General features: G+C 45.6%; 1 protein-coding gene across 1 annotated transcript; it reads right to left on the minus strand.

Annotated features, from left to right (window-relative positions):
• Positions 1–1,952: 1,952 nt before the first annotated feature.
• Positions 1,953–19,988, minus strand: LOC148473284 (protein kinase C delta type-like). The gene is made up of 7 exons (XM_088459912.1): positions 19,897–19,988; positions 16,835–16,897; positions 15,047–15,185; positions 12,160–12,303; positions 4,443–4,571; positions 3,797–4,031; positions 1,953–2,017 (listed from the first exon to the last, which is right to left on the minus strand). The coding sequence occupies exons 1-6, from the start codon at positions 19,968–19,970 to the stop codon at positions 3,870–3,872; spliced, it is 711 nt and encodes a 236-aa protein (XP_088316038.1). The 5' UTR covers positions 19,971–19,988; the 3' UTR covers positions 1,953–2,017; positions 3,797–3,869.
• Positions 19,989–27,453: the final 7,465 nt, after the last annotated feature.

Raw genomic sequence — 27,453 nt, forward strand, 5'->3', positions numbered from 1 at the left:
ATAGTGAATGGAGGCCACCAACGAGTAACGCTGTTACTGGACCCGAACTCCCCATTAACCCTGTAGGTCCAGGTACAAGTAGAGGTTCTTCTGATGGTGAAGAACATTGAGTGCAACAATTGATGTGTAGGAGACAACGTGTCTCACAACACAAGGAGGAATTTTGCTGCACAACCAGGAGTCCTACCGGAATATCCCTCCTAAGCTCTACCTTGAGGAGAGTAAGGGAGTGCTGCAATAACATGCAAGTGCTGCTGAAACATGTTCAGAAGCCGTTTATTCTGCTCGCAACCTATGGAGGTGCAAGTTGAGATCAGTCTGTCATAATTGCACTTAGAAGCCATTTTACTGGTACAGAGGAATAAGGTTTTATTGTGTTTCTGCATTGTTTATTAATGACTCAACAACTGCATAGTATGGGACATGTACCCATTGTCCTGCATTGAGGAGTGTTTTGCCTCCTTGGGCAAGATATCTTTCATCTGGCAATGGGATATTGTCAAATTCTCATGGTTGAGACGGAGCAGGAGAAAATGGCAATCGTGTTCCATATCAGTCTATACCAGTACTCTTGATTAGCCAATAACCTCACCAATGCTCCAGCCACATCCCAACAGGTGTTGTGAGAATGGTGGGGTAAATTAACTTTGATGTTGTCATGATTTATTTGGACAACATCTTTGTGTTCTCCCAGGCACTGGAAGAATTCCTGACTACATCTAGCTTTACAGTGACTAGAGAAGCTTGGCCTGAAACTAAGTGTCACCTCTTGATGTCCAGCTTGAAGTACCTCTTGTTCAGAAACGTTGTGAGGGCCACATTGAATAAGATAGTTGTGATCCAAGGCACAGAGTTGCAGGCTTTCTCTGGCCTGGTGGAATACTATAAGTGTTCCAACAACAGCCTAGCTGTTACTGCTGGATCATTGCACACTCAACTCAGAGGAGCTATGGCAGGAGCCAAGAACCAAACAGTGACTTGGGAAACCATTCAAGCTTGGAGCAGTGATGGGCTGCATTGTTGGCCAAGTTCAAGATTAAGGTCCAATACCATTCAGGTGTATAGAATGGGAATGCCAATCCTGTTTTCCCTGTATAGGCCCTAGTGGGTAGCAGGGATGAAGGGAGGAAGATACCGATCCTCCAAGGCTGGGATCCCTGCCATCCTGAGAAATGCACCTCTCCTGCATGCACAGTAGCATTGAGGAAGCTGGTCTCCAAATGTACACAAGAACATGAAAAACAGTGGAACTAATTGATCACTTATCCAACCATGAGCAAATTGAGTCAATTGACCAATGAGAAAGAAGGCTGCTAAACAGCTGGGATCAGTTTGATGTCTGGGAAGGAATGTTGTACTGCTGCAAGTATTTGGAACCAGAATGTCGCACAGAGTGGCAAATAGTGCTCCCAGAGAGAGTGGCAACAGAATTGGCCATGGATGAACAAGTGGGATATCTGGGTTCGAGCAAGATATAGACGTAGTCCATAGGTACATGTACTTTTATGGGCATGTGTACAAAGTGATGCCCAAAGATGGAGACGGACAGGTGAGAGTGTTGTACAAGAACATGTCACAACACTGAAGGATCAGCAAGAAAGGAAAGGGCCAACAGATCAGTGGAGATAGGCAGCCATGACGGACCCCTACTCCTACTGAGGATGTGACGCTGTGATGCCCCCCAGCCTCAGGGAGAGAGACAGCCCTGCTAGTAACTTATCTGCAAAACTACATAATACATTTTCATATATATTAAAACAGCATATTATAATAATAAGAATAAAAATATTAAAACAGCACATTATAATAACTATTGAATACATGTAATAAAGATAAAAAATAAAACTATTAAACTTTTGATTGATGATAGAAAAAAAGAATAAATAAATAACACTAAATAATCAAAAGGATATGTGAGTGATACTCATACAGATGGACACTGGTCCTAGATGGTCTAAGCTTCAGCCAGGAGGAGGGAGAGGAGATCTCAGATGTACGACCTTCCAGGTGACATTGCCTGTTACATAATATGGGATCTCTTATAACAAGGATCAAACAGTTTCATAAATAGGATGATCAGTGATTAAAATAAACATCTGATAAGATAGAAACAGACTGAGAAATGTAATATAAGCCGTTTGTATAGTGTGGGGCTGATTCTGATTCACTCACAAAAGGCCCAGACAGCAGCTGCTATTGGCGGTCGTCTGCAAATTTATGCAAATGCTGCTAGAGACTCCTCCCCTTGTGTACATCCGTGCCGCCCATATGTGCAAGGTCTGAGATGTTCACTTTTAGCATCTGTACACGCTGTTATACCGATTGGTGGATCCTAATGCGCCGCCATTGGTCGCACCAGGGAAACTTGCACCAGCCCTATGGTAGGGACAGTTCCTTCATCTGACCACGGCTGCCTGTGCCTGGGGCTGTGCGTCTGGGAAAGCAGCCGCTGGCACTGATACGCCCGTGACAGCTCCATAACACGCCCACTGATTGGACTATTGTTATGTGTACTACCAGCCACTGCCCAGGAACGCCCATCACTTTTCTGACACCCTTCTGGTACCGTCTGTCCCGATACTTTCTGCGTAACGCATGCGCTGTAGAAGTTGTCAGAAATATTCCCACATGCACAGTTGCAAAGATTGCTCATCTACGTAACCGCCAGCATCATGTGCAGCTCTGATTCAGGCCCTGAGTTTGTGTGTGTATGTTTATGTATTTAGATTTATATACACACACATATACATACAAATATTAAATATAAGATTTACGTAATGCATGTAACAATAATCTTTCATCTGTGCCTGAATTAGGGAAAACTATTATAAACAATAACTCAGGTGGTGCCTTGTACTCACCCGTCTCTGACATGTCTTCCCCTCGTTATCTGACCCCTGTTGGAGGAACTGTGGTCCCCTGGCTCATATGTGGGGGTTATAGCTGACTACTAAACCTTTTCTGGATACTGTTCATTATTTGATCTTCAAAATGACTGGGTTCTGTCTCCCTCCTTGTCTATCATATGCTGTCTTGTGACGCTTTATCCCAAATGTACCTAACCCCTCCCAGGTCTTGCTCTATCACATTCTAAGGCTGGGTACACACTTAGTGACCTGCCAATGCGACACTCGATGGTGCCGATAAACGATATATCAGTCGGTCGGTACACACTGCACGATCCAGTTAACAACCGCCCAATATATCGTTCACCGGCACCATTGACAGTACTGGCATTGGCAGCTGGAACCACCCCGATGAACACTAGACGGTGTGCCCGACATGTTGGCCCGATCCACGGGATTAGACAACATATCGTCTGGAGTGTACCCGGCATAAGTGATATATTAGAGTCCTACCTGTTCTATTGCTGTACACTGGGAAACAGCTACGTCCCCATCATCCACTGCACTGATCACTACTGAGCACCCAGGAGGTGCACCTTACCCCCCTCCCTGCCTCCCCCTGTTCTCCCTCTGCTAACATCCCAGACATGCCCCTTCTCTTCTCCTCACTCCCTATTTCCCTATTCCCCCTCTACTATATGATATATCTCTTATGCTTATCCCAGGATATATCTGTATTTACCTAAAAGTCTCCAAACTGCTATTGTTTCTCCATTTGGGCTTGTGAGAAGCCTATTATACATCTTATCATTATGAGCACTGATTATTGTTGTTCCTTATATTACTGCTATGCCCAGCCCTATCTCCCTTCTTCCTTTCTATATACTTTCCCAGTTTAATGTTAAAAATCTTCATTTAAGAATGTTCAGAAAACAATATTGTGTACATACGTGCGGAGACCTCCATCACTGTGACCAGCGGTGCTGATGCCTGAGCTCAGGAGGGCGTCTCGCCCTGATCGTCTTACAGGCCGGGTGTCTGTGGGCGGGTTCTCCAGGTGGAGATGACAAATGAGAACCCAGTGAATAACTCCTGGTCCTCGGCTGGAATCGGGCGTTTCTGGGCCTCTGCTGCCTCCAGTGTTTCCAGGTGTATGTTCCCGGAGGCAGAGGGAGCAATGGATGGCTACAGGAAGGAGAAATAAATGTGATTGTTGCATCGTTTATATGAATTTAGAAGATAGAGGCATTTATGAACCTTCCTTTTGTAGAGTTTATGTACAGTGGTATAAATGTGAGGCTCTTACCAGATGTCTGTAATGAGGATAAAGGAAGTGACATAAATCCTGCACAAAGAACTGTCGCTCATATAATAACAGTGTTACAGCAGAGGTTACATTGCTCTGGAGAAAGTAAAAGTGTTTCTCTCTGCTCTCAGGAGACGCCTATGTAACCTGACGTCACCAGGCGCGGTAATAGTTTTAAAATTTGCTGCAATAACATTTGTATATTTCACACTGTTACAGCATATTATACTAAATAGACGCCTTAGTTACAGGCTGCCCGGAAGCTCATAGAAGCTCTGTGTTGTACTTACTGGTGTGGGCAGGTATGGGGGTGCAATATTAAGGGCAGCCAAAGAGACCCAGTCCATACGCTCAAAGAAAGGATGCCGGCAGATGTTCCCATGTACTCCGAGGCGTCTAGCTGGATCTTCATGGAGGAGCTGAAAACAGTTATTTGTATTTAATGTAATGATTTATACAGCAGATATGCTCAGTACAATCATTGTACACACAGCTCTGCTGCATTCTGTGTATATATATATACATACATATATATATATATATATATATATATATATACACAGTCAGGTGCATAAATATTGGGACATTGACAGAATTTTCATATTTTGGCCTCTATTCACCACCACAATGGCTTTGAAATGAAACAAACAGGATGTGCTTTAACTGCAGACTTTCAGATTTAATTTGAGGGTAATTACATCCAGATCAGGTGAACAGTGTAGGAATTACAACGGTTTCTATATGTGCCTCCCACTTTTTAAGGGGCCAAAAGTAATGGGACAAACTAAACAATCCTAAATCTAACTTTCACTTTTTAATACTTTGTTGCAAATCCTTTGCAGGCGATTACAGCCTGAAGTCTGGAACGCATAGACATCACCAGACGCTGGGTTTCATCCCTGGTGATGCTCTGCCAGGCCTCTACTGCAAATCTCTTCAGTTCTTGCTTGTTCTTGGGGCATTTTCCCTTCAGTTTTGTCTTCATCAAGTGAAATGCATGCTCAATCGGATTCAGGTCAGGGGATTGACTTGGCCATTGCATAACATTCCACTTTTTAGCCTTAAAAACCTCTTTGGTTGCTTTTGCAGTATGCTTCAGGTCATTGTCCATCTGCACTGTGAAGTACCGTCCAATGAGTTCTGAAGCATTTGACTGAATATGAGCATATAATATTGCCCGAAACACTTCAGAATTCATTCTGCTGCTTTTTTCAGCAGTCACATCATCAATAAATACAAGGGAACCAGTTCCATTGGCAGCCATACATGCCCACGCCATGACACTACCACCACCACGCTACACTGATGAGGTGATATGTTTTGAATCATGAGCAGTTCCTTTCCTTCTCCATACTTTTCTCTTCCCGTCACTCTGGTACAAGTTGATCTTTGTATCATCTGTCCATAGGATGTTGTTCCAGAACTGTAATGGCTTTTTTAGATGTTGTTTGGCAAACTCTAATCTGGTCTTCCTGTTTTTGTGGCTCACCAATGGTTTACATCTTGTGGTGAACCCTCTATATTCACTCTTGTGAAGTCTTCTCTTGATTGTTGACTTTGACACATATACACCTACCTCCTGGAGGGTGTTCTTGATTTGGCCAACTGTTGTGAAGGGGTTTTTCTTCACCAGGGAAATAATTCTTCTGTCATCCACCACAGTTGTTTTCCGTGGTCTTCCGGGTCTTTTGGTGTTGCTGAGCTCTCCGATGCATTCTTTTTTTTTTTAGAATGTTCCAAACAGTTGATTTGGCCACACCTAATGTTTTTGCTATCTCTCTGATAGCAGCTCTTTGGATCTCATATTGAGAGTTGACAGCAACTGATTCCAAATGCAAATGTCACACCTAGAATCAACTCCAGACCTTTTACCTGCTTAAATGAAATAACGAGGGAATAGCCCACACTTGTCCATGAAATAGCTTTTGAGTTGATAGTCCCATTACTTTTGGCCCCTTAAAAAGTGGGAGGCACATATAGAAACCGTTGTAATTCCTACACCGTTCACCTGATTTGGATGTAATTATATATATATATATATATATATATATATAATATACAAGTCAGATCTCCCATATCTGGATCTGCTGTGACGTCATGACGTCACCTACCATCATGAAGTCACTGTGTTACTGTCCAATGACTGGGAGTGGTTTGCAGCCATTCTCTCACCGGCTTCTTCTCCTCCACAGCACTGGATGCCGCAAGAACACCCTGCCGCCGAAGCCGCTGGAAACCCCCTGCATCCCGCCACGGATGCTGCCAGACTGCCCTGCACCCCGCTGGACCCCTGCCGCCAGATCACCGCAACGCAAGTTAGACCCAGGAGCATTTTGTATATGTAAGACTCGACGTGTGGGTGTGTATGTATATATATATATATATATATATATATTAGGGGTGAGCGGGTTTGGATTTCTGAAATCCGAACCCCCCCGAGCCACCCGATCCGAGTCCGATCCGAGTCAGGCTCGACTTTTCCCGCCTGACTCGGATCTGAAATCTAGGCAAAACGTCATCATCCCGCCTTCCGAGTCTCGCGGGTTTTGGATCCTATATAAGGTACCCGCGTCGGCGCCATTTTCTCACTCGGCTGTGGACAGTGAAGAGGGAGGGTGGGAGTTAGGGCTGTGTAGTGTAGTGTAGTGCTGCTGTTGTCCACTACTTCAAAGTCCATAGGGGCTGGCTGTGTTGTGCTATGCTGCTGTTGTTAATAGGGGCTGTGTCCACTACTTCAAAGTCCATAGGGGCTGGCTGGACTGTGTTGTGCAGTCAGTTGTCCATAGGGGCTGTGTCCACTCCAAAGTCCTGTGCAGTGTCCCAGTCCTAAAGGGGTGCTGTAGTGTTGTCCAGGGGGTGCTCTGTCCATCAGGGGTGCTCCCCCCAAGTGCTAAAAAAATAATATATTTTCTGTGTTTGTGAATTGTGTGCGCAGTAGCCGCACGTGCATCAACAAAGTAGTGCCAAGCGTGCGCCTGTGTCATAAGTAAAGGGCCGGCTGGCTTGACCGTTAAAGGGTGCTGTAACCCCCAAAGTACACTCCAGTCCAAACAAAAAAAAAAATAATTTTCTGTGTTTGTGAATTGTGTGCGCAGTAGCCGCACGTGCATCAACAAAGTAGTGCCAAGCGTGCGCCTGTGTCATAAGTAAAGGGCCGGCTGGCTTGACCAGTAAAGGGTGCTGTAACCCCCAAAGTACACTCCAGTCCAAACCAAAAAAAAAATTATTTTCTGTGTTTGTGAATTGTGTGCGCAGTAGCCGCACGTGCATCAACAAAGTAGTGCCAAGCGTGCGCCTGTGTCATAAGTAAAGGGCCGGCTGGCTTGACCGTTAAGGGTGCTGTAACCCCCGAAAGTACACTCCAGTCCAAACCAAAAAAAAAATTATTTTCTGTATTTGTGAATTGTGTGCGCAGTAGCCGCACGTGCATCAACAAAGTAGTGCCAAGCGTGCGCCTGTGTCATAAGTAAAGGGCCAGCTGGCTTGACCGTTAAGGGTGCTGTAACCCCCGAAAGTACACTCCAGTACAAACCAAAAAAAAAATTATTTTCTGTGTTTGTGAATTGTGTGCGCAGTAGCCGCACGTGCATCAACAAAGTAGTGCCAAGCGTGCGCCTGTGTCATAAGTAAAGGGCCGGCTGGCTTGACCGTTAAAGGGTGCTGTAACCCCCAAAGTACACTCCAGTCCAAACCAAAAAAAAAAATATTTTCTGTGTTTAGCCGCACGTATATATCAAATCGATATAACATAAATGGAGGACCAAACTTTCTCCGATAAAAATAAAATAGAGAAAGATCAAGAACCACTTCCTCCTAGTGCTGAAGCTGCTGCCACTAGTCATGACATAGACGATAACATGCCATCAACGTTGTCTGCCAAGGCCGATGCCCAATGTCATAGTAGAGGGCACATACAATCCCAAATGGCAAAGTTCAGGAAAATGACCTTGAAAAAGACATTTAAATCAGCTGAAGAGAAACGTAAACTTGCCAATATGCCATTTACGACACGGAGTGGCAAGGAACGGCTAAGGTCGATCCCTAGTATGTTCATGACTAGTGGTTCAGCTTCACATGACGAAGGAAGCCCTCCTCCCACTAAAAAAATCAAAAGAGTTAAGCTGGCAAAAGCACAGCGAAGAACTGTGCTTTCTAAGAAGATATCACAAATCCCCAAGGAGAGTCCAAGTGTGGTGGTGGTTGCGATGCCTGACCTTCCCAGCACTGGACGGGAAGAGGTGGCTCTTTCCACCATTTGCACGCCCCCTGCAAGTGCTGAAAAGAGCACCCACAGTCCACTTGCTGATATGCAAATTGAAGATGTCACTGTTGAAGTACAACAGGATGAGGATACTGGTGTAGCTGGCGCTGAGGAGGAAGTTGGCGAGGAGGATTCTGATGGTGATGTGGTTTGTTTAAATCAGGCTCCGGGGGAGACAGTTGTTGTCCGTGGGATGAAAAAGCCCATCACGGTCATGCCTGGGCAGAAGACCAAACATTCCACCTCTTTGGTCTGGCAATATTTCTATCCAAATCCGGACAACAACTGTCTTGCCATATGTACCATATGTAAAGGTGAAATAAGTAGGGGTAGGGACGTCAACCACCTAGGAACATCCTCCCTTATACGGCACCTGCAGCGCGTTCATAAAAAGTTACTGTCAAGTTCAGAAACTTTGGCTAAGACCGTAAGCAGTCCAGGGACACCTAAATCCCGTTGTCCTGTTGTATCCAAGCGCCTGCAAACCACACCGTCAACTCCCTCCTCGTCAATTTCCTCCTTAGTCAGGATCGGAAGTAGTCCTGCAGGCCATGTCACTGGCATGACTGACTCTCCTATCCGGGATTCCTCCGGAGGATCCTGCATTGCTACGCCTACTGCTGCCGCTGCTGCTGTTGCTGCTGCTGGGAGTCGTTCATCATCCCAGAGAGGAAGTAGGAACACCACTACTTTTACTAAACAATTGACCCTCCAACAGTCCTTAGCGAGGAGGATGAAGTACGACAGCAGTCATCCTGAAGCAAAACGTATAACTGAGGCCTTGACTGCTATGTTGGTGTTAGACGTGCGTCCGGTATCCGCCATTAGTGCAGTGGGATTTAGACAATTGATGGAGGTAGTGTGTCCCCGGTTCCAAATCCCGTCTAGATTCCACTTCACTAGGCAGGCGATACCGAGACTGTACAGAAACGTCAGAAAAAGTGTCCTCAGTGTCCTGAAAAATGCCGTTGTACACAATGTCCACTTAACCACGGACATGTGGACAAGTGGAACAGGGCAGACTAAGGACTATATGACTGTGACAGCCCACTGGGTAGATGTATCACCTTACGCAGCAACAGCAGCAGCGTCACCAGTAGCAGCATCTCAGAAACGCCAGCTCGTTACAAGGCAGGCTACGCTGTGTATCACCGGTTTCAGTAAGAGGCACACCGCCGACAACCTCTTAGAGAAACTGAAGGAAATCATCGCCCAGTGGCTTACCCCACTTAGACTCTCCTGGGGATTTGTGATATCTGACAACGCCACCAATATTGTGCGGGCATTACATCTGGGCAAATTCCAGCACGTCCCATGTTTTGCTCACACAATAAACTTGGTGGTGCAGAATTTTCTGAAAAGCGACAGGGGCGTGCAGGAGACGCTTTGGGTGGCCCGAAAAATTTCTGGCCACTTTCGCCATTCAGCGACTGCGTGCCGAAGACTGGAGCGCCAGCAAACACTCTTGAACCTGCCCCGCCATCACCTGAAGCAAGAGGTTGTGACGCGGTGGAACTCAACCCTCTATATGCTTCAGAGGATGGAGGAGCAGCAAAAGGCCATACAAGCCTATACATCCACCTATGACATAGGCGAAGGAGGGGGTATGCACCTGACTCAAGCGCAGTGGAGAATGATTTCCGTGTTGTGCAAGGTTCTCCAGCCCTTCGAACTTGCCACACGTGAAGTCAGTTCAGACACAGCCAGCTTGAGTCAGGTCATTCCCCTCATCAGGCTTTTGCAGAAGCAGCTGGAGAAAGTGAAGGAGGAGCTAAGACGGAGCGATTCCGCTCGGCATGTGGGACTTGTGGATGAAGCCCTTCATTCGCTTTGCCAGGATTCCAGGGTGGTCAATCTGTTGAAATCAGACCACTACATTTTGGCCACCGTGCTTGATCCTAGGTTTAAAGCCTATGTGGTGTCTCTCTTTCCGGCCGACACAAGCCTGCAGAGGTGCAAAGACCTGCTGGTGAACACACTGTCAGCTGAAGCGGAACGTGACACGTCAACGGCTCCTTCTTCATTTTCTCCCGCAACTGGGGCTGCCAGGAAAAAACTTAGGTATCCTAAGCAACCTGCTGGCGGTGATGCAGGGCAGGCAGGACCAAGTTTGGACATCTGATCCGGACTGAAGGACCTGGCAACAATTTCTGACATGTCTACTGTCACTGCATATGATACTGTCACCATTGACAAAATGGTGGAGGATTACATCGGTGACAGCATCCAAGTAGGCATGTCAGACAGTCCATACCTGTACTGGCAGGAAAAAGAGGCAATTTGGAGGCCCCTGTACAAACTGGCTCTATTTTACCTGAGTTGCCCCCCCTCCAGTGTGTACTCCGAAAGAGTGTTTAGTGCAGCCGGGAACCTTGTCAGCGAAAGGCGTAGGAGGTTGCTTCCACAGAATGTGGAGAAGATGATGTTCATCAAAATGAATTATCAGCTCTTCCAGGGAGACCAGCCTCCAGAAGGTACAGAGGGACCTGTGGTGGTGGATTCAAGTGGGGACGAGTTAATACTTTGTGAGGATGAGGATGTACACACTGAAGAGGGTGAGGAATCGGTGGATGAGGAGGATGAGGATGACATCTTGCCTCCGTAGAGCCAGTTTGTGCAGGGACACATTAATTGCCAGCTTGTTTTGTGGGGGCCCAAACGAACCAATCATTTCAGCCACAGTTGTGTGGCAGACCCTGGCGCTGAAATGATTGATTTGTTAAAGTGTGCATGTCCTGTTTATACAACATAAGGGTGGGTGGGAGGGCCCAAGGACAATTCCATCTTGCACCTCTTTTTTTTCTTTGCATTATGTACAGTTTGGGGCCTAGTTTTTCAAACTGCCATCCTGTCTGCCACTGCAGTGTCACTCCTAGATGGGTCACGTGTTTGTGCCGCCCACTCGTGTCGCTTAGCATAGTCATCCAGCTACCTCGGTGCAACCTTTTGGACATAAAAACACTATTGTGAGGTGTGAGGTGTTCAGAATAGACTGGAAATGAGTGGAAATTAAGGTTATTGAGGTTAATAATAGCATAGGAGCAGAAAAACCTACAAATTCTGTGATTTTAGCTGTTTTTATGCTTTTTAAAAAAAAAATACAGATCCAAAACACAAAACCCAGAACCCAAAACACGGAAGGGTGGTTTTGGCAAAACCAATCCAGATCCAAAACACGAAGAAAGATCCAGATCCAAAACCAAAACACAAAACACGAAAAGTGGCCGGTGCACACCCCTAATATATATACACAAAACCTGCTCCTCACCATCTATCCCCAGCTTTTTTTAAAACTAGAAAGTCATTTTTTTCACAAACTTCCCAAAAAAAGGTAACGAATTAATAGTTATTTAACCTTGATTTAAATTTTTTTCGTTAAAACAATATATTGAATCAGGTTTATATAGCTCTTATTTACAGAATTTCCTAATAAAAATATCATCAATTTTGGGGACTTTTTTTGGAAAAATATTAGCCAATTAAGTGGTTAATATATATATTTATTATAGATACTTTTCCAATGGCAGTTTGCCCCCTTCACACATAATTGGATAGAGCTCTATGAGGTCCTCTATTGCAGAGAGCTGGACAGATTGATCCTATAGCAGAGTGATAAATGGTACTTTACTTTCAGTTATACATCTAGCATTTCCCTCCTCCTCTATATAATGTGGTATAAATTTGTTTATAGTCATTAAAAATGCATCCTGCCCTGTAATCATTTGTAAATATAATATGTATTTTACCTTTTGAATGATGTCTTCAGCGGTAGAGCCTGGTGCATCGAATAGTATGGGACTGTATTTAAGGCTCCCGGTAATCATTTTGTTTAAAATGACACCGAAGGAATACCAGTCCACACCGGCATCGTACTCCTCACCAGACCGCATCTACCAGGAGAGAGATACTAGTTATTGTGTTTTCCAGCAATCATCATTTCCATATATTGTTTATTTTAATCTTTTTATTGTGAATGGACAGAAGGTAAAGGTGACAGTAATATAATAAGCCCAATACCTGACCAGGAAGTAACATGTTTGAACAATGAAAATCACAATGAAAGTGTTATACAAGATGGGATGTTGGGGAGAATGAGGAATCGGGCTGGTATAGACAAATACAGGAAAGGCAGGTATTCCACTGGGGGATGCAGGTAAGGATGGTGATCCCACTTACATATAGAGGGAAGGGGGAAAAGGAAATAATAAGATTAAAAGACAGAAAGAGGGAAGTGGTTGAAAGAGCCGGGGGCCCAACCAGAGAGACAGAGTCTACACTTTATGGGAAACTGGTCAGTGGGATCCAGGTAGGGCGGCTGAATGGTGGGAGTACCAAGGTTGCCCGACATTGTGACATTTGGCCACAGTATTATATTGGAGGGTTGTAATATGCTCCATCCTGTAAATATACCGTATACGATTTATTTCTGGTGGGTGGGGGTACAGGACTGCTTCCAACTCAGAGCCAGTTGGTATTACGCAGCACAGGTGACGTTAGCATAAGATCACTGGATCAAAGTCATTATTCCAGTGTCCGTTCCCAAGGGAAACCGAAGCCCCATTCCCAAACCATATTATGTGTATATTTGGGCGAGGTGACCTGGCCAAAATGGTTAGTATAGGAAGGAAATATACCCTTTGTCATTAGTGTGGTAAATATATTATCTCTAGGGGTGAGGGGCATGGAGGAGGGGAAGACAGGAGGAACAAAGTGGCGGATTTGGAGTTATTGGTGAAAAATTGCCAGTTTGACTCTTATGTATTGTCCCTATCCAATACTCTATAAAATATGTGTTTATATGGAGATAGAATCAGAGGCATTATGGGGTCTGGTGACACCTGGTGAGGACTTTATATTCCCACCGCTTGGTGAAGCCACGTAGGCCTGGCCTAACATAAAGAGGCGTGGCCTTGTGGGGAATCCTGATTGCATCACTCTGGGGGCGTGACCAGCATTCCCGGAGATACTGGGCTGCCCCCAGAGACTAGTGACTGCACTGTCATCTCCTCCTCTGTGTCAGGAGCTGAGTGCTGCAGGAGAATGTTATACCCGGCCCCTGTCACCGAGGGGGAGCCTGCATATTGGTGTCACCCCCTCCAAGGGTGATACCCGGGTGCGGCCTGCACCCCCATAGTGACGCCACTGGATAGGATTACATGAAAGTAGACTTAAAAAGTAACGTAATGCGCCAGCTCAGGACACTGATGTGTGACTTTGTGCAATCTTGTAATCATATTGGCATGTGCTGTGTATCATGGGCGAGGCTGCATGTATATTACACAAGTATTATTATTATTTTTCATGTCTTTATAATCTGTATAATCTGTAAAGCGTGGACAATTCCCTGACCTGGAATATCAGGGAATATAATAATAGTTGCTATCCAGTTATCCTACATTACTCGCCTTCTCTTACTATTTACTTACTGACATCACAAGACTTATCATTATAAACCAGTTGATCATGATGATGTCATAATATAAATGTAAATAACTAAGTAAAAATGCCTCCACCATCCCCTCACATGATGCACCCAGCACGGGTGCTATAGCCAGAGCTTGGTAGCACTAACAATGGGGGTGGGGATGAGCTCTCCCCAGTGATGGGTCACCAGTGGTCCCGCAGACACAAAACACCTGTACAGGTGTAACAAGGTAATGACGTGTGAGGACCTGACATCACTAAGAATTCCCTGACAATGGATAATAAATCCTCCATCTGTGTGAGGGATAATGAGAATAGCTACATACTGTACTGCTGCTCACCTGGTATCTGACTCCTAGAGGGGTCACCAAGGCTTCTCTCCCCCTTATTCCTCTTATTTCTCTTTCCCCTGTATATGTAACATCTATAAGCTGTATGTAATAGCACATCTCAGGGAATATATCCTGGTGTCTATATTGGCTCCTTGTTATTACTTATATGTAAATATGAGGCTATTTTGTTATTACATGAATTGTATTTTATTAATTTCTGTATTCATTCGAATTTGTCAAAAAAATAAATGTAAAAATAATATAAAAAATAATACATAGCTAAGCCCAAAATGCCATTATTACATCAGCTACTAAACCTGGCCACACATGTTACTATCCAATCACTTCATCCAATTGGTTCTTCTAGGTATGTTATAGAATCAAATGTATGTGGAACATAATAGATTCAATGCAATCATATGTAGATTTCACCCGCTGATTATAGCAGTATTACTGATACGTGTGTACATAAAGTATACATTGCCTGGAAATGCATTATGGGATCTTACTACATGGCTGATCTCAGCTTCCAGCTTTCCCAGTGATGAGAAACCATTGCTGGAAGTGCCGGGTGTCTGTCAGTGTAATGTACTAAGAGTTGTGTCCTCAGTTACTAGGTGATACACAGAGAGTTACATTCCTCCGTCTGTCTATGCTGAGGTGGTAACAGCAGATGCTATAGGAGTATTACACATTTCCCCTGCTGTATGATATCTGCTGTTACTTTCCTCATTATTGGGTAGTTTGCAGGTGCAGTTATTACCCTGGTATTATTACAGTCTGCCATCTGTAGCCATATTGCATGTACCAGGCTTCTCTACAATACAATATGTGTGTAGTTACATGAGTAACAGTAGGAAGATCCTGTGCCCCTCACCTCAGGAGCAATGTAGCCAGGCGTCCCAGCGTAGCCAGTGGCTGTGCGGTCTCCGCAGATGTTCTCAATTGCAAGACCGAAGTCGGCGATCTTAATATGCCCCGTTCCAGCCACCAGGATGTTCTCAGGCTTCAGGTCTCTGTGAGGGAAATAAGATCTGTGTAAGCACTACGCTTTCATACAAGCATTATTTATTTTTCTATATAAAATAATATTACACTTTAAGGGCCGGATTCAATTAGCCTTGTTATCTTACTGCACTAGGAAATGGGTTGTAGCCTCGGACTTCTACGTCCGGAGCTATTGCATTACATGCCATTCTCCTTGTACAGTAATTCTGCCGCTAATGCACGTTATCCCATAGATCTTGGGCTAAGTACCCGGAGCTATGGGTTAACGCAATTGTGGCAGCCGCAATAATGGCAGAAATCCCTCAGGAGGAGGTGAACAGAAATCCGCGCTAAGTGCAGCCTGCGGGCTGCCGTGTGCTGCAATTGACTAGCCCCGGGCACAGCATCGCGGCTAATCATCACTTCCAGGATAAATGATCAGCCCTAAATGTGTACGTTCTAAATATTAGTAGTCTTGAATGTAGGTTTAGGAGCAATGACAGTAGTGTGGGCATCTAGTGTAATCATTTTTAGATAAGTGTCCTCTTGTTTCATACACAACTTCTAGGAGGTAAATTGGTAATTTCCTTACATGTTATCTCTACCCAAGTATTTTATTATATTACTATAATGTGTGGGTGATGGGGCCTCACTAATGTGTTACTGCTCTTCCTCAGAGCTCCTCCCCGGCAGCGTTGGACGTGTGCAGGAAGAGTCTGACGTCACCGTATTACAGGAGACAGGGACGTCCTTCAGCAGAGAGCAGGGGGTACCCAATACCCAGCTCACATCCTGCTATGGAGATGCCGTGATAATGCCCGATGTGAGGGAGCCACAACCAATAGAGCCCCATATGGGACAGCTGAGAAGCTTCTGGGAAGAACCTCTGAACAGTGTGAGTACAAATATGTCACCCTCTCCTCACCCACACATGACAGAATAAAACACTTGTACAGAGAGACCCTTTATGTGCTGTGAGAGCTGTAAATAAAGACTGAACGTTACTGTGGAAGGGAGACAGGACCTCATTCAGAGGCGGTCTCAAGAAGCGATCGCTCTCTCTGAATGAGGGCGGGCACTTCATTTTTTTAAAGTGCGGCCTCCTGGTCGCAAGCTAAGCTGTGGGTTACCACTTACCACCCACAGCTTAGCTTGTGACCATGGTGATGGTATCGCGACCATCGGGGCTTACGACGAGACCCTAAGGTTGGGTCTCGGCACTCGTAAGCCCCAGGGAGAGCTCAAACAGAGCAGGAAGCTCCCCACAAAAAAACTCGCCCACAAAACGGCAGGCGTTCCGTCAGGAACACCTCGGTTTGTGTAGCCACCCCCCGCCCCGCCTACAAAACGGGGCGAGCTCTCAATCAACATCGACAGCCGCCCCTTTTGTAGAGAGCTCCAGAGCGAGAGATTTTCTCTCTCGCTCTGGGGCTTGCACACGTGCAGTGTGGCCGCTGCGCGTGCGCATGGCTAACCATCGAGTCGGTTGCGAGTGCATCGTTGCTTGCGACCGACTCTGAATGAGACCCACAGTGTGTAACATGTAAGTGGTAATATGCGCCAATGGTAACTGTATAACACATGGGAAGTAGGGAGCAGGCCTAATACATTCTGCATGTTAGTATCCATACTGATATCACTTTATTATACTATTATTATAGTGTAACTATATACTTACCGATGGATTATGCCCTTAGAGTGGAGAAACTGTACCCCGCATACCATCTCGGCAGCATAGAACCTGGTGGATAGAAAATAAGTTACTGTTACATCGTTAGGATGGTTACATAATGGCTGAGAGATTTCCAGCCAACACTCCCCACATTATCTGACAGACAAGTTACAGAAACGATTTCTCCTTGGCAATCCCTATCACTAATCTAACAGTGCTCACCTCTCTATTAGTCCCTATCACTGATCTAACAGTGCTCATCTCTCTATTAGTCCCTATCACTGATCTAACAGTGCTCATCTCTCTATTAGTCCCTATCACTGATCTAACAGTGCTCATCTCTCTATTAGTCCCTATCACTGATCTAACAGTGCTCACCTCTCTATTAGATCGGGCAGCTGGTCCAGACACTGGAAAACAGCATCTTTATATACCCTCCGCCTCAGCTCTGTGCTAATTGGCTGGTGCTAAACCCATGTTTTCTTCTCCCTGAGGGGCCTATTCATCATACCTAAAATATCAAGGGAGGTAATTAGGTTTAGAACTTGCATGGAGTTCTACCTAATTACCGGAGGAATTCATCATTCCTCCTCTCCATAACTATCTATTCTGAAAAGCTGTAATTTTTGCGATGACAGCTTTTCGGGAAATAGATAGTTTTCCCTGCCTGCTCTAACTCACTGCAGCTGGAATCCATGCTACGCATGCGCTGTTACAATCGTAAACCCAGCGCATGCGCAGCACTACTTACTGCTGCGATAAGTTTGTGTGCGCCCACCCCAACCCCCCCTCCCCCCTCCGCTCACCTCCCCCCATCCCGCACTTACCTGCCCGCTGCAGCGCCTCCGGCTCCGTCCTGCTGGTCTGTCATGTGGTCTCCCAGCAGCACAGTACTGTTTAGAAAAAAAAAAAGTTGTTTTTTTTTCTAAACTTTATTGTGTTCTGCCTATAGAACAACAATGTCAGCATTGCAGACGGAGCCAGAGGACGCACCAGAGCGCCGGGGGAAGACTCCGGGGGACCTGCACAGCTGGAAGCAGGTAAGTCTGTCCTGCTATTCGCCACCTCACAGTGGCGAATAAGTAACTCCATCAAATTCTGAAAATACATAATTTTCGGAATTTAATGAATACCATAATTTCCATATCGCCATACTAATGTATGGGGAGTGTGGAAAATAACGCAGGGGGACTTAGCAAGGAGATATCAGTGATATCTCCTGTGCTAAGTGGCTTCATGAATCCTAAAATAACGTTATTTAAGGAAAATGTCCATAAAAACGTTATTTTAGTGTTGATGAATAGGCCCCTGAGTCTCCTAGCTTTCTCCTCTCTTATATAGAGCTGACTCGCCAGCTGTTCTGTATGCCCTGTCTGATTGGAGCCCCACCCTGAGGAATGAGAGCAGTCACTCCTCCACAGACATGTGGTAAGTCTCTTTCTTTGCCACAGTAATTAAACTGATACATTACTATACAATCTGACTATGGGCCTGATTCAGAGCCGGTCGCTATTTGCGGTCGTTCGTTCAACAAAAAGGGGTGGCTATTCAAATGAACCGTTCGCTCTTTGCGGCCTGTTGACGCCTCTATGTCTGAACGAGCGAACAAAACTTGCGGTTGTAATTTTGAAAAAGACGCCCCCTGGCCGCTCGCACCATACGTCATGTCCGCTATTTATTAGATTAATCGAGTACATCGAACAGCGTATGACTGCTCGCTATTCTTGTGGCTGGTGTTTGCTACCACAAATTTGCGAGCAGTTCTGGCTATAAAATAACCCAGTGACGTGGTCAATGACGCTGCTGTTTTAATTATGCACACCCATAAAACGCCCGTTTTGACCTTTAAGCACGCCTGTGTTCTGATTTCCACTCCCCGTTTTCAAGCACCTTCCCCTGTTACCACCCACATACGCCTCCTCCTGTCACTCATATTAGCAGGCATTCGCTATTTAGCGAACAAACGATTTTCAGCCGCACTGACTGGTTCGCGCATGCGTATTACGATCCGTACGCATGCGCAGTTGGGCAAACATCTCTCGGAGCGAACGAGCGGCCGCTTACGAGCGGCTCGGAATCAGGCCCTATGTTCCTGTCCATTGACAAAGAGTAGCTGCAAAAATGTTCATTTATTAACATCTCGGACCATAACTGAGATTGGCAAAAAAAGGTAGCCACACACATGGTCATTTCTTGGGCATATTTACATTTTATAAACCACCTGTAATTGTGTATCAGCATTTAGTTTCTATAACAATTACCGCAACAAAGGATCAGTATTTTTATTCTACATCTGGAAAAATACAACCGTCCAGTGACCGAGACATGTATGTGACACAGATGTAGTGTAGCGACTATGCAATGGTTTGCAAACCACATACAATACCTCCCCTTAGTACATCTCCCCCTTCATGCTGTTGGCCAATATATTTATATAAGACTCAGCTGTGACCGGTGACGTGATTGCAGACTGCGATGAAAGCAGTTGCGCAATTCTCTGACACCTAATCATTCCACTGCTAATATTACTGATATCCCAATTCTAAGCTATAAGACAGATATAATTCATGCTTATATACACTGTCTACTCTATTTCTATACATCAGGAGAACCCTTCCCACAGAATAAAAACTGGATATTGATAATATATCATCTATCATTAAGTCCTTCCTCTATAGCAGGGATGGGGAACCTCAGGCCCGGGGGCCGTTTAAGGCCCTTAGAATCATTTGGTCGGGCCCTCAGAGCTTTTTCTGCTAGCCTCAGAATGGCACCCTGCAGCCAGAATCTATGCAGCAGTGCCGCCAGAAGCATCCTAAGGACACTTCAGACAGTGACACCGCTGCCCTTACAGCTATCCGGAACATCCTCAGGATGCTTCGGGCATTGCTGTAATCACCAGTGATTGTGGTCCCGCCCCCGTGTGATGTCACATGGAGGGAGCGTGGCCTACACCGGGCCCGCGAATAATGTTATATATATCAAAATGGCTCTCGGCAGAAAAAAGGTTCCCCACCCCTGCTCTATACAGTGACTCTTACATGCTATTACATATTCTATGTCCTCACCTTGCACTGGGGATGGTAAGGCGGCCTTCCCGCTTCAGGAGCTGATGTAAATCTCCGCCACTTGCATACTCCATCCCAAGTAACACAAGCTCCTGTGTATGGTAGAGGCGGTAGTGTCATTAGACATGTCAGGGGAGCCGGGAGGAAAACAATTGGGCCGTGGGGGAATGTCAGCTTTTGTCCAAAGATAAATAGGCAGAAATGATAGGAGTTCTGCATAGGAGTTCTCTTGGGATTATAATGGGCAGTAATAGGGAGGACAAGGAGAACAGACAGAGGGCAGGGGACAAAAGAAGGGGCAGTAAGAAGTATCTCACTGTATTACAGTATATGGATCATGTTCTGTAATGTTATACAGTGACGTTATTCATATATCACACTATTAAATTGCATTTTTTTACACTAACATGTTATAGTAGGAAGTTAATGATTCCACATGAAAACATTGATAATAATTTCTGCATCTAAATCAAAACATGAAAATGAATGAGCCCTAATTGCAGATGAGCTGCAGAACTGTATTAGCACCAGATGCTGTTATCTATTGCACTGATCCCCAATCAGGGCTGGATTAAGGGGGGGGGCCCACACAGGGTCGATGTGACCCTGCTGCCGAGAACAGGTGCCAGCAGCACCTATTCCCGGGAGGAGGCTCCGCAGCACAGTCAATGCTGCTGCATCAGCTTTCTAAGGGGGAGAGGGGGCCACCGGCTTCACAGTAGCGCATGACCCCCAACACACTTATTCCCCCCCTTACACTGCCCGCATTGGGGGCGGAACCAATATGACAAGCCCTGCCCACATATTCCCACGAATCGCGGCAACCGTCAAGTGTACTGTAAGTATGTATGCATACTGCTTTAGTGTGTGTATATATGAATGTGTTATTGTGTATATGTGTTAGTGAGTATACTGTGTATGTATGTCTCAATGTGTGTATATGTGTTAGTGTGGGTATGCTGTTTATGTGTATGTGTGAGTGTTTCCCCCTGCCTTCATGTGGCCTGGGGGGGGCCTCCATGTGGGGCTTTCGGAGGGGGGGGGGAATAGGCTCGGCTCGGCTCTTTGTGGCTTGTGGGGGCCCCCACAATTTAGTTGCCGTGGGGCCCCCACAAGCCTTAATCCGACCCTGTCCCCAATCCATGGGCTGCATGCAGGAAGCGGGACAGATTCACAGGTACCTGGTACAGAGATACCACTGTCCCCTGTATCTGTCCTGTCTCACATTGTCCTGGGTCTCAGTATGGCTGTATACAGTCACCCTGACAGCCACAATGAGGCCACTGTAAGTGATGTCAGTCACACAGCAATAATAAATGTGCTGCACTGTGATTTGCTGCCAGACTGTCACTGAGCTACAGGGTATCAGGGTCTCACCAGGGTCTTACTGTAAGTGATATATAGGGGAGTGTGTTACTGAGGGATGGGGAGGTAATACTGTATGTAACTACAATGGGGAGAGGAATGTGTTACTGCAGAGATGAGGGGAGAATACTTTATAGCAGTGATAGGGGTATAATAATATATTACTAAGTATATGATAGAAGGAATTATAGCTCTTAGCTGTATAGTGCGCCCAGAGTCTATAGAGTATGCACAGGTCACCGGGAAAATGGCCACGGCGGCCATTTTTTCTGTACTGCGCATGCGCAAACGAAGGGGAAAAAGGCCGCGGTGGCCATTTTCCAGTCGTTTTTACAGCGCCGGACCCCCGCACCGACGTGGGACTCCGGAGAGGTATGTAATACTATGGGTGTAGGGTGTGCAGTGCGGGGCCCCCCTGAACCCAGGGGCCCGTGTGCCCCGCACACCCTGCACCCATTATAGATACGCCCCTGATACTGTATGTACAGCACATGGGGATATAGGGAATACTGATAATATACAAGAAGATAGTGCCCAGAGTCTATAGCTCCGGCGCTGGCCGCGCACAGCTCAGTGCGCTCCCGGCCGCCGGACAGAGAGGAGGGGGCCCGTGTCGGAGACTGCACATGGGCCCCCTCATCTCTAGAAACGCCCCTGTACAGTATACATGCAGTGATGGGAATTAGGAGATTAGATTACAGTCACAGTAGAAGACAATGAGGATATATGGTATATGTGAGAGTATGTAGTAATAACGCCGCAGTCTCAGCAGTACCTTGGTCTGGAGGGCAAAGTAGCCCTGGGTGAGGAAGGCGCATCCAGATGCCAGCTCCAGCACTCTCCGCTCCACAAACATTTGCTCCCGGCCCTCCCTCAGCAGATGTCTCTTCCTGATGATCTTAACAGCCAGATGTTGACCTCCACAGGCATCTGCCGCCAGCAGGACCTACAGGAGGCATTACAGGGTCAGCCCCTTAAATAACACAGGAACATAAAGGCAAATGCATTGTTGTCCAACAGGGATTGTGTGTTACTAACCATTGGAATACAGAAAAAGAAGAAAATACAGAACAATTAGAAGCTTTTAGTCTGCACTGTCACTTTCCACAGACCATAATCCAATTTAGCTGGGGCCATAAATGGGAGGATGAGATCTGATCGCCAGTGACAGGTCTCCAAGTGATCCTGGGACAGGTACTATGTATATGCCCCTCCAGTGTTCTCCCCAGGAATTTTTTCCAGCCGGTTGGCATGAAGAAGTAGCCGGGTGGGGCCTTCACAATAATAAAATGTTTTAAATCCTGACCTTATAATGATTTAAACTTTAAATAACAATTTATATATTAATTATCTTCTTCTTAGACACCCAGATACTGTTCCTACTTGCAGGCTACACAGAATATATTTTCTATACAGCTCTACAGATACTGGCCCCACTTGCAGGCTCTCTTTAATCAGTTCAGGTGACTGTTCCCGTCTGAACTTTTATACAGAAGGAGGAATCTTTGCCCTCCAGCCTGACACCGCCCTGCATTGTGATGAACAACTACCCCCCGCCCCAATGCCACATCCCCTGCTCAGCACTCTCCCCTGACCCAATGCCGGGTCCCTTGCCCGGCACCTCCCCCTGCCCCAATGCCTGCGTCTCCTGCTCAGCACTCTCCCCTGACCCAATGCTGTGTCCCTTGCCCGGCACCTCCCCCCCTCCCCAATGCGCCGTGTTCCATCACCTGGAACCTTCACTAACATGTCCTTATTGCCGGCGGACATGGAGCCTCCAATGTGAAGAGTGTGATGTTGGCGCAGCTTGGCGTCGCATCCGGCATCCGTGTCCGTGGCAACCCGCAGAAAACACCCTGGGGAGAACACTGGACCTCCCACCACCCCCTCTCAGCACCTCTTTCTGCTGGGGGCAGCCATTGATGGGAGGAATCGTACAGACAGGAACAGTCTTTGCTAAGTGTGTATTAGTCACAGAAATGTACCTAGGTTTCCAGTTCGCACAAAGAGACTTGAATTAGTATTTAGCAGAGGATGTGCAGGTGCTGCTATGTGTGATTGGCTGAGCAGGGTAAGAGGCCGCTCCTGCTTGGCTCCCTGGCTAATAAGTAACTGAGCTCACTAGAGATTAATGTATTATGTGTAGTGTTGGGTGCTCCTTGGCATCAGGCCATTCATTGCAAGGGGCAGATTCAATTAGCAACAGATTTAGTTATGTGGCCTGTTCCCCTGGATAAAGTGCCTGGTGCTAGTCAGTTACACACCCGGGACCCTCCGGAGGGTACTAGCAGGAATAAGGGATAACTGCTGCCTCGTGCGTGGGGTGACCAAGGGTTTGTTGTTGTATAGCTCCAGGCACTTTACCCCGGGGAACAGACCGTGTGACTCAGCCCGGGGCTAATTTAATCTGCCCCTATGTGTTATTTTCTTTCCCACATGGATCACTATCTCTCCCTTGTATTACATCAGACCATGAAAGAAGGAAGATGTAAGGTGAGTATTTATTGTGGGCGCAGCATTTATTTTCTTGAACGGTGGCCAAACTAGTTATTAGTTATGGTGGCAACATTTATTTCTTTACGATTAGGTGATTTATTGCTATAGAATCAGGGACATGGTTTATTTCTCTAGGGCATCATTTATTTCCTGAGGCAATAGGTTTTGCTTCTTATGGATACAATCCTTTCTGTGTTATATTATTGGAGTATTACCCTGGTACCCAGCAGCCAGAGGTACCAGGAGGGGCCTGGCAGTATGGATCTGAATGCCGCATACTAACCACAGTTTAGTACATTTCCCCCTGAGCCTTATAATACATATAATGTCACAGGTTTTGCACCTTGCAGGTTGCACATCAGTGAAGCAGCATTATTTTGTGTATAGTAAAGACACGCGTAACACATACAATAGGACCACATGTAATAAAGGAAACATTTATTGAATCCACAACTGATTCTGTACGGAAATGTTAGACAACAATGATACACATTATAGTTAATAAAAGAAGGTTGAATGTTACACTATTGCACAGTGCAGGGCTGTGACTTGCTTACCTTCCCATAGCCACCCTGGCCTATCTGGTGGTAAAAAGACAGTCTCTGGATGGATAGAGAGACTCCAACTCCGAGGCTGGTTGGTTGAGCACCGCTGGTTCCTAATGGCAGAAAAATGTGAGATTAGAGGACAAGTCACCATGTGCTATATACTACAGACCATCAGTCTAATCTCTTTGGTCCTGATTCCAAGTCACATGCAAAATTGACGCTGCTGCGCTTCTACCTGCAACTAATAATCAGGCCCATTGTATCCTCTCAGCGCTTAGCCCCATTGGCTAATGCCGGCTACAGATTCTTGGTGGGAGGACAAATAATTAGGGGCTCCATATGGTTAGTGGTCAGAGGATTTATCATACGGTGGGTGGAGAACATTAGTAACTCATTGTGTTTGGAAAATTAAAAATACTGTATTTTTGTATCTTGCCTCATAAGTCTGTTTTAATGAAGAACACAATATTGTATAGCATGGCAATTCTGTATTCTGTAACTTATAATGTGCTCTTCTCTTATATATATTTATTTACATTTGTATATGGGTTTTCTACACACAGACAGTGTTCACTGGGCCTTACACAATTACACTAACCAGAATGACTTGTATATGTCTGGACACTACATACATAATATTAATATTAAACTTCATTGACAGCAATAATGTAGAAATGTTTTGATAAATTGATGGGATAATTGGTCTATTAAATTAATATAATGTAACCCAGGTGTCCTAAGGCGAGCTCAGGGAGAACAGGAACCTCAAATGGAGCAGAACGGCAAAGATTTAATATCATATTAATTCCTCCTTCACTGTCACTGAGAACTGGAAGCAGCAGTGATATTTCGGCAATTTAACTTCTTGGTTTAAAGCAGCAATAATTTAAAAGGCAAACTGGTTTAGTTTTATCAATTAACTTATAGCTGCTTTATATCAAGAGGCTAAAGTACCTAAATCCCGCTGCTGCCTGCAGCTCACAGGCTATTACATTTGCCCCATAATCATTACTCCTAATTCACATGAATCAGTGCATCTAATACTAACCACAGTGCAAGTGCCTGACGCTTCCTTGTCATGGGCTGCTCCTCATAGCCCTCTACATCCCTCATACACACCCTCACCCTGAGTAACACAGCTCCACACTACACATAGCAGCTCCCCATAACCCTCTACATCCAATTACATCTCATACACACCCTCACCCTGAGTAACACAGCTCCACACTACACATAGCAGCTCCCCATAACCCTCTACATCCATCATACACACCCTCACCCTGAGTAACACAGCTCCTTATTATAAATAAATACAAATATTGTCATTTGTAAGTGTTCTTGGGTATAGCAATAAGGTAAATATCACTAATGTAGATTTTGATGTAAGTGACTTATCATAGTATAAATAAATTTGGTTCTTTGCTGGTAAAGGGACTACATATAATTGCTATGTCTTTTGTTTGTATTTTTATTTTATTATCGCGTTATGTTTCACTAACATCTTCCTAACAAAGCTGTAACATTTTGGTTTGGAGCATTTACACTAGTACAGGCAGGTTCAGTGCCCATCCTGACGCTGCTCACACTGCCCCTCTGCTAGAGATATGCCACAGTCTCTCCTTCCATGGGGCAAGTCCCAAATGTTGGTCACCCCTCCCCTCTAACAGCAAAGAGAAGGAGCTACAGGGGGTGGGACCATTAGCAGCAACGTAGCGCGTTACAGTTACACAGCTGAGGGGGAGGAGCCAGGTAGCGCAAACGCATCAACTGTCATTTCCTTACCCCAGGGAAGTAACAGATCATTATCTGCCTTTAAAGAGAACAAAAGACCAATAACAGGTCATCCCAGGTCGCCCCTTTCCCAGCACCAGACATTCTTATACATGTATTATTATTATGTCTTATAGGTAGGAATAGAGGCCCCAGCAGCCATGCATAGTGTGTGTGTGTATGGGAATAGCGTGTCTCTATGAGTTCCCCTTACCGCTCCTCTCCGCATCTACATGATGGGCGTCACCTCCGCTCTCACTCTTCTCCTCCGAGCTGGACGGGAACCTCCTCCATCTCTTCTTTCCCTTTCTTCTGATGTTGACCTTCTCCAGTTCTTCTTCAGAGGAGTCCGAAATCTTCCTCTTTCTGACTCCACTCTCACTCTTCTCCTCCGAGCTGGACGGGAACCTCCTCCATCTCTTCTTTCCCTTTCTTCTGATGTTGACCTTCTCCAGTTCTTCTTCAGAGGAGTCCGAAATCTTCCTCTTTCTGACTCCACTCTGGCTCTTCTCCTCCGCTGGGCTGGATGGCAAATTCCTCCTCCTCTTCTTCTCATGTAGGATGGAGGCCTCCTCATCAGAGGAGCAGGAGACGCTCGTCCTCTTCATGGCAGCCATCTTCTCCAACGGTTGCTGTTCCTCCAGTGGCAGTTGCTTAGAGTAAACAGCTCGGTTGCTATGATGACGGCTGCATCGTTCAAAAAGCAACATGGAACCCTGTCATGTGAGCGGCAGTTACCTGCTCATGTGCCTGTGCTACATGTTTGGTGCATGTGCCACACCTGACTCTGTGCATGTAACATCCATTGGGAGCAATAGGGGACCTGAGCACTGGGGAAAAGAGGGGTTTCCTAATTTATGGGGTGGCAGTAAGTTTGTCATTGCAGATTGATCAGCTGAAAGGGGCGGAGCCAGGTAACACAAAGCATCAACTGTCATTTTCTTGCCCCAAAAAAGCAACAGAGATCATTATCTGGTTTACAAAATAAAAAGACCAATAACAGGTCGTCCCTTTCCCAACAACGTATAAGGGCATAAATACATATATATAACAAATGGTTGAGTCAGTTAATAGTGCTCAGCCATGGGAGTGTCACATCTCACACATACTGTCATCTTCATTGGGACACGATGGGGGCCATCAAATCAGGTGCGATTTGACTTGTGCGAGCTGTTCTCACGGCAAACATGCACTGTGAACTACAGTTGCAATTAAATTCCAGACTCGCATTGCTTTTCTAGAGGAAAATCTCTTTTTTGGGGGGAGTTTAAATAAACAAATGGCCTCAAATCATGCCAAAATTAACTGTTTTGTTAGTTTAGGCAGCACAAATTTAACTAAAGTATTTTCTAAACGGAAAAATAAGTGCTTTTTATTA

This window comes from Taudactylus pleione, unplaced genomic scaffold (assembly GCF_031769625.1).
Source record: "Taudactylus pleione unplaced genomic scaffold, aTauple2 ptg000946l, whole genome shotgun sequence".
In the NCBI taxonomy this organism is placed as follows: Eukaryota; Metazoa; Chordata; class Amphibia; order Anura; family Myobatrachidae; genus Taudactylus; species Taudactylus pleione.